This window comes from Rhinichthys klamathensis, unplaced genomic scaffold, assembly GCF_029890125.1.
Source record: "Rhinichthys klamathensis goyatoka isolate OS25496 unplaced genomic scaffold, OSU_Roscu_1.1 h1tg000176l_1, whole genome shotgun sequence".
In the NCBI taxonomy this organism is placed as follows: Eukaryota; Metazoa; Chordata; class Actinopteri; order Cypriniformes; family Leuciscidae; genus Rhinichthys; species Rhinichthys klamathensis.
In genome coordinates, this window is record NW_026606705.1 from 5,632,501 (window position 1) to 5,642,500 (window position 10,000).

The window sequence follows — 10,000 nt, forward strand, 5'->3', positions numbered from 1 at the left end:
CGATTTGATATACCATTTTAAGTTTTAGATCTGTTTGATGATCATATTATTATGAATTGTAATAAATGCCTTTATGTTATATTTGGTGTTTCTTAGTAATCTCTGCCACAAAAGCTAAACAAAACAAAACGATTTAAGCATGGCATGATACCAGCAAGATTGTACCAAGAAGTGTTATTTATTTTCTTATTAATAAGTTCATCACACTATTTACAATTTGTACACAAGGCAATTCAAAGTGATTCACAGTTGTATAAAAAAACAATAATGCTTATGCTCATAATAATAATAATCATTAATTATTATAATATTATAATAATTAATTACATAAAAAACAAATGCTGTAGTAAAATACTTTCAGTTGGAATATGACAGCTATGTAACGTTCTGTTTATGCCTGTGTCCTTTCAGATTATGTATGCATACCCGGTTTTACGAAGAACTCTTGAGGGTCGACTCCTAATGGGGCCAACTGAGGAGGCCAATAGGAGGGAGATCGTGTTGGCAGGGAGGGCCAGGTGTAAGGAGGAGGTCCTGGCTGAGGCCACTGCCTTTGTGAGGCAGAATGGAGGGAATCCTGCAGACCAGTTCCTGGTTCTGGCTCACTGCAAGATCCAGTTTGGGAAACACCAGGGTCAGAGGTTTCTGTGGCTGCTGGAGAACTCACTGGGGTATGCCTGCTATCTGGTCAGCAGCATTTTGGGGGAGGAGGAGAGGGACAACCCGCTGTCGGCCAACAAACACCTGTTCCTCAGATACACCTCGCAGATCAGGGAGGTAGGCGAGGCTGTGGAGGTGTATCAGAAAAAACAGGCCATGCTGCAGGAGGCCCAGAGGACAGGAGACTCTGGATGTCTGATGGTGGAGTTTGGGGATTTTAAGGGTAGGTCAATGAAGGAGGTGTATGAGGACCCAAGCAAGGAGGCCCAGGCTCTCATCACCTACCTGAAGAAGGCAAAGGCCAGGCCTAACACCAATATGGCCCTTTTCAAAGCATACGTGCTGAAGAGGCAGGCTCCAGCCCACGTGCCCACCACCACTGTGCCCGCTGCATCTGCCCTCACTGCTGCTGTGCCCACTGCCACTGTGTCTGTTCCTCCTCGACCTACTGCCACTCAGAACAGGCCACTGCTGGCGACCAATGTGAAGGCCCTGTTGGCGCGGGGGAAGCATTTATCTGCTTCACAGCTGGCACAAAAGATTTTGTCTCCAGCCAAAACCTGTAAGTGATTTGCAAGCTTTAAAATCATTACAGTATATATTATGCAGTATATATGTCTAACGAAAATACGTGTTCAACAGCTGCAGGACCACGTGTACCTCCTGCGTCTGAGTCCGCAGCCCGGAGACAGCTCTTTACATGTGGTGAGTATCACTTAACGCATACAAGTGTGTTGGTGACATGTGCTTAGTGTTTTATGTTATTTTACAGACTCTGCTGCTACGGATTTTTTTGAGGAGGAAGATGACGTGGAGATGGCAACTGTAGCCTCGCAAGCTGAGGAACAACTTCCTCAAGGTATGTAAATCTTAAACAATATTTTACAAACAATTACAAATAAAACAAAACAGTATTTTTTAAATGACATATCATATTATTTTATTTCACAACACAGAGGAATGGCACTTCTCAGGTGTCAATCTACATTCACTCTTTGAGTGAACATCCTCAAAGGAAAAAAGAGAATTTAAAGGTGTATGTAAAAGGTTTGATTTCATTTTTTATCGTAATCACTGACTAAAGCTCATTCTTGTCATCTCACACTTCCCCCACTCCCCTTGGAATAAGTGGCTGTTGTAGTGTTTGGTCTGCTTCGCTTCACACTTGGCTGATCCCATCTTTTTTTCTTCTTGTATTTCTTCTAATGGTGCTTGGATGAAAAACAGGATGATTTTCACTGCTTCCTTCCATCTTTTCATCATCATGTCGTCTCTCTACTAATCATACATGCTTTGCAGTAAACCTTGTAATCGCAGTAGCTGTCCAGCAGAGCTGAGAAAGTCATGCAGTGAAAGTCTAAAACAATAAGATAATTTTGTTGTGTTTTTTTACGCTCCAGCCACTGCAGGCTCGAGAGGCCCTGCTCCTGCCCCGGCTCGTGCTACTGCCCCTGCTCCTGCCCCTTATCCTGCTCCTCCAGCATTGTGGACCCCTGGCCAGGTGTCCCAGTCGCCTGCAGAGCTTCCTGTTCACTGGAAAGAGCAACTCCCATCTTTCCAGCAGGACTGGATCAGGAAGACTCTGTTCAGGGCCAACATAAAAACAGGGAAGCCTGAGCTGACGCCACATCCCAACTTCTGGTGGTACCCTCCCCAGCCCCCGACCGTCTTCACCCAGCCCCCTACTTCTCCTGATATCTTCTTCTGCCGCCCTCTGTTCCTCTGGATGCCGCTGAAGATGTGGTCCATTCCACTTGTCTGTGTCCAGCCAGCCTGCAATAACCACAAGCTGACAGCTGCTGGCCTTTATCGCACTGTGCGCAAGGTCCTGGACATAGACGGGTGGTATGACATGGCCACAGAGTATCTGGAGTGCAAAGGGTGCAAGAAGAAGTATCCAGCCTGGTCTGAAGACATCCTGGGACAGCTCGACATGGGACACCGCAGAAAATTCCCCGCCATTCTGACATACAGGTAGAACACATTCATATTTAGAGCAATGCACTGTAATTTGTTGTACTGTATAAAATCAAATACGTTGATTTACTGATATTAACATTGAAATAATAAGATGTGGCACTGAACAGAATTATTTGACTGTCTGTAGGTACTCGTGTGACTACCGTGTAGTCATAATGATGCGGGAGAGGACCCGGGGCAACAGTGTCACACAGCTTCACAAAAAGCTGCAGGAGCAACACACATCAGCGTGGTCACAGCGGACGCTGGAGTACCTCACTGTCTGTGAGCCCTTCACAGACTCCTCCATCGTTGAGCCTCCACTCTTTTCTGCGCCCCCGCCCCTCCCACCCATCCCCAAACCCAAGTGGCTGTTGTCTGTGTATGCCAGGGACGTCCTCTCGCGGCTACCTGAGGTCAAGGCCAAAATAACCTCAGTCTTTGGCTCTGTCCTCAAGATGGACTCCACCAAAAAGGTATAAAAAGTCAAGTTTGAGTAATAATAATTGTTATTATCTTAAATTTTTCTGAAATTTGTTTATTCTACTGTTTTTTTTTTTTACATAGGTCACCAAAAAACTGGCCGGCGCTGCTGCCAACACTGCTGGTTGGTGCACTAATGTAGGCAATGAGCACGGCCAGGTGTTGGTGTCAGTCCTCACAGCGGCAGAGGGGCATGGATTGTGGCCCATGGCGGTGGGTCTCATGAAGAGGTACAGGGAGGCGGGAGTGGCACCACCCGCCGTCATGTATGTGGACAGAGACTGCTGCAGCCCACACGCACACAGACAGTCGCAGGTCAGAGCCATGTTCATAGAGTGGGATGAGCTCCAAGTGCGCCTAGATATTTGGCACTTCATGCGGCGCTTTGCAGCAGGTGTCATCACGGAGGCTCATCAGCTTTACGGCACCTTCATGGCTCGGCTTTCCAGGTGCATCTTTGAGCTGGATCCAGATGATGTCGCTGCTCTACGGTTGGCCAAACAGGGGGAGTTACAGGCCAGAGGAGCTGGTCCAGTCTCAGAGAAGGCTCTGGATAAGCTGATCACCAGGAAGGAGTTGGCACTGCACTGTCGCAAGCGGACCAGAGGAGTGGAGGAGACCACCTGGAGGATCAAGGCGCTCATTGATGAGATGGACAGTGAGAAGGGGAGGGACACTCTGGGTGTACCACTGCTGGACCACGAGCGAATCCAACAGGTCTGGATAGACCAGCAGAGGCACATCGCCTGTATTCAGGACCCAGAGGGCTTCCCTCTGTACCAGAAGACAGACACACTGAAGAAGGGTGGTGTGGAGCTCAGCTGCTATCGCTGTGCTCGTGGCTCCACCTCCTTGGAGTCTTTCCACCTCCATTTAAATCGCTTCATCCCAGGTAGGTTATAACTTTTATAACCTGCAAAAAACTTTAAACTTTTATAACCTATTCTGCCGTACTGAATACATAGATAACATATATTTGACTTTATTTGACCTGTAGGGACCAGTGCCAGTGATGCGCATTTCCAGGCCTATCTCCTGGAAGGCCTGATGCGCTGGAACCAGGACCGGATGGATGAAGCAGTGAGGGGAAAGACTGACCTGAGGACCTACAGTAGCGTTGAGAGGGAGGCAATGGACCGGCTCAGCCGCAAAGTGCTGAAGATGTCCCTGGATGATCGCTACCAGCCTCCAGGGGCTTACACAGGTGAGAATTATTCATGTTAACTCAAACAAAAGATTATACATTATACAGGTGTATGAGTGTAAATTTTTTATATTGTATTTTAAATAATTCAACTATTGTTGGAGTTATTTGTACTTTGTTTAATTTAGGCTTAATTTGACTGTTTGTACGACAGAAATAGCCTTATTTCTTTGTTTTCTTTTGCTAAAGTGAATTTGCTTTATTTTGCATTTATGCTTATTATCTTCTTGTTTATTATTTTAATTTTTTGATCTGTTAAACTGCGTCAAGCCTACAAACGATCAAAGTTTGAAAAGTTTGATTGTTTTTTTTGTTTCAGTTTGTTATGGACAAATAGCCACTATAGCTATAATAATGTGAATGTGCTTTGTATGTGTGTTCTTTTGCAGGGGAGCTGCTGGGTATGGAGTATCTGTACAGTCAGTCTGGGAAATCCCTGACTGTTATGGATAACCCAGAAGAGGAGGATCGGCTGGTGGAGCAGATGACTGATGAGGTGGTGCAGGACGAAGGCTTTGTTGAGGAGGAACCTGAGGACCTCACAGTGCCAGTCCTCTATGACCCCATTGAGCCTGTCCCAGTCCACAGCAGCGGCCCCCAGGCCTTCAACCCCTGTCCCTCTGCACCAGGACCATCCTCACTACAGCCACCCACAGGACTGCAGCGCCCTGCCCAGCCTCCTCTGCAGTCTCCTCCTCTGCACCCTGCTCAGCCTCCTCTGCAGTCTCCTCCTCTGCGCCCTGCTCAGCCTCCTCTGCAGTCTCCTCCACAGCCTTCTGTCCAGCCAAGTGCTGCCTCTGCTCCTGCAACATCAACTGGGTCCAGTGTTGCAGACCAGGCTCCTGTAAGTAAGCTTCTCATTATTAGTTTCTATTTGCTTTTACACTCTGACATTTAACATGCTGTGTATTGTTATTGTAATACTTTCCTGCAGGCTCCTGTTCTTGGACCCGATGGCGTTGCAGGCTGGGATAAGGTGCAGGATCTGGCTGAGTACCTGGTGTCCCTCCGTCAGGCACTCTACCTGGACGAGCAGCAGGTCACAGAGGTCATCCGTCTGTGGACTACTCTTCCTGATGGGGACAAGAGGAAGATCCACTATCAGCCCAGACACCAGCCCAAACTGACCCACGGACGCTTCAAGGCTCCAAAAAACACAGGAGTGACACCGGGTGTGGACAGTGTGAAGAGGTGCCTGATTGGTCATCCTGGGGGGCCAGCTCAGTGGCCCAGCACCAGTCGCTTAGTTGAGGCCATGTGTATCAAACTGTGTGCACTTCACAAGTCCCCAACTAAGAAGGATGGAGTCCGTCTTCCTCGTTGGACTAAGGTGCTCACGGATTACCACCACATCCGAGACCTGGTGCTGAACTGCCAAACTCTGATGGAGGCCACGTCACTTCAGCTGTTTATGCTGAATCAGAGGACTCTCACTCAGTGGTAAGCATGGTTTTACATTGACATTTGAAAGAAAGGGATAGCAGTTATTTATTATGAATACATTTTTTGATTGCAGGTTTAATCGAAGGGAGAACACCCAGGAAGTGACTGTCCTTACCCAGGGCCTTGCTGCAGAAGACCGCATCGCTGTGGCCAGCTCACAGCTTCCTGCTCCGCGGGAAAAGCTGGATGAGGCTCCCTCCACATCAGGGGCCCGGCACGAGTTTGTCCTTCCTCCTAACAGAGCGGGACAGGCTCCTAAGCTACGGCCGGGCAGACGACCTGCCAGTGCTGCAATTGTGAGGCCAATTACCCCAGCAGCTCCTACTCCTCCCCCAGTTCCTGTGCCACTACCCCAGTTCATTTTATTGAACACTGCGCCCACGCTGCTGGCAGCTGGTGCAGGTGGCGCTTCAGCTGCTCCTCTCCTGGCTCCAACTCCAGTGTTTCCTGACGTGCGAGAGGCTCCTGCTCCCACTGCCCCGGTGTCTGTGTCCCGCTTCACTCAGAGGAACAGACGACGCAGGGCAGAAGAGGAGGCCAGTGGAGCCCACAAAAGGAAATATGTCCGTGAAGTGGCATATAACAAATGCTCTAAGTGTGGCAAGCCCAAAACCAAGGAGTTCGGCCACAGCCGCTTCGGCAGTGCCACGTTTTGCCCCAGTGTCTCTGGTGGCAAATCTTTAGAGGAGTGGCTGGTAGAACAGCGCCAGCAGAAAAAACCTGGACAGCCACCTCCATAATAAAAAATCTTTCAACACAGAAAAAAGATTGTTTGTAAATACCTGTAAATAAATATCTATGTGTAATTACAGTTATGTTCTTTTTTCTCTCTCAATCTTTCTGTAATGTCTTGTTTGTTTTATTTATATTACAGAATGTTCTATTCTATTTCTACATTGTTAGTTGTTTATTTTTGTTCATTAATGTCTTGTAGTTTTAGTAAATAAATACTGTTCACACTATTATTCATTGTGCTGCTTTTAATTGCCTTGGGACTGGAATGTGCAAACTGTACATGGGCCCACCCACTCTTTCATAGAGTATACATTGTAAATAACACATATATTGTGTGTATGTCCATATATTTATGCGTGTGTGTGTACTTATTTCAATATTTGTGTGTATTCATTTTAATAAAAAAAATTACATTTCGATATTTGTGTGCATTTGTGTGTATAAAACATTTGAAGTGTCCTAAAATAAATCAGATAAATCACATCAATCAATCCCACACACAAAAAAAACACATATTTGAATAAACATTTGTATTAGTTTTATTAAACCATAAACATGTAATATGTTTTTTTTTTTAAATAATATACACAATTAATATCAATCAATATAATGATATGTCACATTGATAACCAAATGAAGGCGCATGCGCAGTTGATCACACACTAGTCGTGCAGAACAGGGGTTCGAGCCCAGCCCGCGGAGTGTGACTTGTTTCACATGTAACTAAAACTCTTCCATAACGTACAGGAATATAGCCCGAATATTGTTGCAGGGCAAATTTGTGCGTTTTTTCGCGTTTTCTGCGTCCTTTTCGCTTGCGTGCGGGGCGCAAAGATTGGACCCCTGCTTTTGCGCAGCGAGCGCTCTACCATTTGAGCTAATTCCCCTCGACAATGTGGAGAGAAGGTGTCCATCGCACAGCATGTGTGCAAGTGCAGCAGCGCGGATTCCAATGGCCACAGAGGAACCGTATTTCCTCTGTGCCGGCAACTTTGCACTGGCTACCGTTTAGTTAATTAAACCTTTGTGCTTTAAGCCTTGCAAACGGAAATGTTTGCGGCCAGGCAGCAGCAGGAAGGATGTGTGTGTGTTGGCTCGTTGGTCTAGGGGTATGATTCTCGCTTAGGGTGCGAGAGGTCCCGGGTTCAAATCCCGGACGAGCCCGTTTCTTAGGCTTTGCTTTTAATCTCTTCAGCCTGACTAGAGCAACCAGGATATTCCTGGGAAATTGGGGATAAAAGCAGTCAGAGCAGGGCCGGTTAGCTCAGTTGGTTAGAGCGTGGTGCTAATAACGCCAAGGTCGCGGGTTCGATCCCCGTACTGGCCACACTTTTGCTCTCTGGGACCCTTAGCACTACTCACCTCGAAAGTGACGGGCGGTCTCCCAGAAATCCCTGCTGGACAAACCGTTTGCCAGTAGACCTGGCCGAAATAGCTCAGTTGGGAGAGCGTTAGACTGAAGATCTAAAGGTCCCTGGTTCGATCCCGGGTTTCGGCAGAGCAACCTGGTCCCTGTGTTTTTGGTCGAGGGTCTCCAGTGACCAAACGCCACCTCCTGTTAACCTGATTCCACCTAGCCACATCGCTATCTGCCTCTCAGACGGCCAGGGACCAGCGTGTGGTGGTTCCATGGTGTAATGGTTAGCACTCTGGGCTTTGAATCCAGCGATCCGAGTTCTAATCTCGGTGGAACCTTTTTAGCTTGTTTTGCGGAAGGGCGGGAAAAAACAGAGCTGATGCGCAACTGCTGATGTGGCGGTGAAACTGGCACTCTAAAACCCAGTCGGGATCGGGGGAAACATGGGCTTAAAAAGAAAAGGCTTCACTTGCTCTTTGCTGTCGCGCTTCTGGGCTGAATGACTAAACACCTCTGCTGCTCGGTGGGAAAAAGCGACCCACGCCAAGGTTCCATGGTGTAATGGTTAGCACTCTGGACTCTGAATCCAGCGATCCGAGTTCAAATCTCGGTGGGACCTGCTTTTGCCAGGAATGTGTGCAGGACCTCGTCCGAAAAAAAACGTTTCGACAGCGCTGATCCTCAAAAGCTCATCTAGGGAGTGCCACTTTGAAGTGAGTGTAAAAGGCCTGTACACCGCATGGAGAATGCGGGCATCGATCCCGCTACCTCTCGCATGCTAAGCGAGCGCTCTACCATTTGAGCTAATTCCCCTCGACAATGTGGAGAGAAGGTGTCCATCGCACAGCATGTGTGCAAGTGCAGCAGCGCGGATTCCAATGGCCACAGAGGAACCGTATTTCCTCTGTGCCGGCAACTTTGCACTGGCTACCGTTTAGTTAATTAAACCTTTGTGCTTTAAGCCTTGCAAACGGAAATTTTTGCGGCCAGGCAGCAGCAGGAAGGATGTGTGTGTGTTGGCTCGTTGGTCTAGGGGTATGATTCTCGCTTAGGGTGCGAGAGGTCCCGGGTTCAAATCCCGGACGAGCCCGTTTCTTAGGCTTTGCTTTTAATCTCTTCAGCCTGACTAGAGCAACCAGGATATTCCTGGGAAATTGGGGATAAAAGCAGTCAGAGCGGGGCCGGTTAGCTCAGTTGGTTAGAGCGTGGTGCTAATAACGCCAAGGTCGCGGGTTCGATCCCCGTACTGGCCACACTTTTGCTCTCTGGGACCCTCAGCTCTGCTCACCTCGAAAGTGACGGGCGGTCTCCCAGAAATCCCTCCTGGACAAACCGGTTTGCCAGTAGACCTGGCAGAAATAGCTCAGTTGGGAGAGCGTTAGACTGAAGATCTAAAGGTCTCTGGTTCGATCCTGGGTTTTGGCAGAGCAACCTGGTCCCTGTGTTTTTGGTCAAGGGTCTCCAGTAACCAAACGCCACCTCCTGTTAACCTGATTCCACCTAGCCACATCACTATCTGCCTCTCAGACGGCCAGGGACCAGCGTGTGGTGGTTCCATGGTGTAATGGTTAGCACTCTGGGCTTTGAATCCAGCGATCTGAGTTCAAATCTCGGTGGAACCTTTTTAGCTTGTTTTGCGGAAGGGCGGGAAAAAACAGAGCTGATGCGCAACTGCTGATGTGGCGGTGAAACTGGCACTCTAAAACCCAGTCGGGATCGGGGGAAACAGTGGCTTAAAAAGAAAAGGCTTCACTTGCTCTTTGCTGTCGCGCTTCTGGGCTGAATGACTAAACACCTCTGCTGCTCGGTGGGAAAAAGCGACCCACGCCAAGGTTCCATGTAATGAGGCTTCACTTGCTCTTTGCTGTCGCGCTTCTGGGCTGAATGACTAAACAGCTCTGCTGCTCGGTGGGAAAAAGCGACCCAAGCCAAGGTTCCATGGTGTAATGGTTAGCACTCTGGACTCTGAATCCAGCGATCCGAGTTCAAATCTCGGTGGGACCTGCTTTTGCCATGAATGTGTGCAGGACCTCGTCCGGAAAAAACTTTTCGACAGCGCTGATCCTCAAAAGCTCATCTAGGGATAGCCCCTTTGAAGTGAGTGTAAAAGGACTGTACACCTCGTGGAGAATGCAGTGTACATGCAGTGTACGATGCCT

At 48.2% G+C, this 10,000-nt stretch overlaps 1 protein-coding gene and 11 non-coding genes across 12 annotated transcripts; 11 read left to right on the top strand and 1 right to left on the bottom strand.

Moving 5' to 3' along the window:
* Positions 1 to 4,693: 4,693 nt before the first annotated feature.
* LOC130092469 (uncharacterized) lies at positions 4,694 to 5,753 on the top strand. The gene is made up of 2 exons (XM_056260325.1): positions 4,694 to 5,150; positions 5,241 to 5,753. Exons 1-2 carry the CDS (start codon positions 4,710 to 4,712, stop codon positions 5,748 to 5,750), a joined length of 951 nt encoding a protein of 316 aa, XP_056116300.1. The 5' UTR covers positions 4,694 to 4,709; the 3' UTR covers positions 5,751 to 5,753.
* Positions 5,754 to 7,576: 1,823 nt separating this feature from the next.
* Positions 7,577 to 7,648, top strand: trnap-agg (transfer RNA proline (anticodon AGG)). The gene has a single exon. It is a non-coding gene; the product is annotated as a tRNA-Pro (tRNA).
* Positions 7,649 to 7,737: 89 nt separating this feature from the next.
* Positions 7,738 to 7,811, top strand: trnai-aau (transfer RNA isoleucine (anticodon AAU)). Its single transcript has one exon. It is a non-coding gene; the product is annotated as a tRNA-Ile (tRNA).
* Positions 7,812 to 7,909: 98 nt separating this feature from the next.
* On the top strand, positions 7,910 to 7,982 carry trnaf-gaa (transfer RNA phenylalanine (anticodon GAA)). Its single transcript has one exon. It is a non-coding gene; the product is annotated as a tRNA-Phe (tRNA).
* Positions 7,983 to 8,107: 125 nt separating this feature from the next.
* trnaq-uug (transfer RNA glutamine (anticodon UUG)) lies at positions 8,108 to 8,179 on the top strand. Its single transcript has one exon. It is a non-coding gene; the product is annotated as a tRNA-Gln (tRNA).
* A 209-nt stretch (positions 8,180 to 8,388) lies between these two features.
* On the top strand, positions 8,389 to 8,460 carry trnaq-cug (transfer RNA glutamine (anticodon CUG)). The gene has a single exon. It is a non-coding gene; the product is annotated as a tRNA-Gln (tRNA).
* Positions 8,461 to 8,581: 121 nt separating this feature from the next.
* On the bottom strand, positions 8,582 to 8,654 carry trnaa-agc (transfer RNA alanine (anticodon AGC)). The gene has a single exon. It is a non-coding gene; the product is annotated as a tRNA-Ala (tRNA).
* A 205-nt stretch (positions 8,655 to 8,859) lies between these two features.
* trnap-agg (transfer RNA proline (anticodon AGG)) lies at positions 8,860 to 8,931 on the top strand. The gene has a single exon. It is a non-coding gene; the product is annotated as a tRNA-Pro (tRNA).
* An 89-nt stretch (positions 8,932 to 9,020) lies between these two features.
* trnai-aau (transfer RNA isoleucine (anticodon AAU)) lies at positions 9,021 to 9,094 on the top strand. Its single transcript has one exon. It is a non-coding gene; the product is annotated as a tRNA-Ile (tRNA).
* A 99-nt stretch (positions 9,095 to 9,193) lies between these two features.
* On the top strand, positions 9,194 to 9,266 carry trnaf-gaa (transfer RNA phenylalanine (anticodon GAA)). The gene has a single exon. It is a non-coding gene; the product is annotated as a tRNA-Phe (tRNA).
* Positions 9,267 to 9,391: 125 nt separating this feature from the next.
* On the top strand, positions 9,392 to 9,463 carry trnaq-uug (transfer RNA glutamine (anticodon UUG)). The gene has a single exon. It is a non-coding gene; the product is annotated as a tRNA-Gln (tRNA).
* A 310-nt stretch (positions 9,464 to 9,773) lies between these two features.
* On the top strand, positions 9,774 to 9,845 carry trnaq-cug (transfer RNA glutamine (anticodon CUG)). The gene has a single exon. It is a non-coding gene; the product is annotated as a tRNA-Gln (tRNA).
* Positions 9,846 to 10,000: the final 155 nt, after the last annotated feature.

What these genes read in the sequence shown, in the direction of transcription:
- LOC130092469 (XM_056260325.1), top strand. Translation starts at nt 4,710, where the DNA reads ATGGAGTATCTGTACAGTCAGTCTGGGAAATCCCTGACTGTTATGGAT. An exon ending in GTGTTGCAGACCAGGCTCCT is followed by an intron (nt 5,151 to 5,240) that starts GTAAGTAAGCTT and finishes ACTTTCCTGCAG; the next exon opens with GCTCCTGTTCTTGGACCCGA.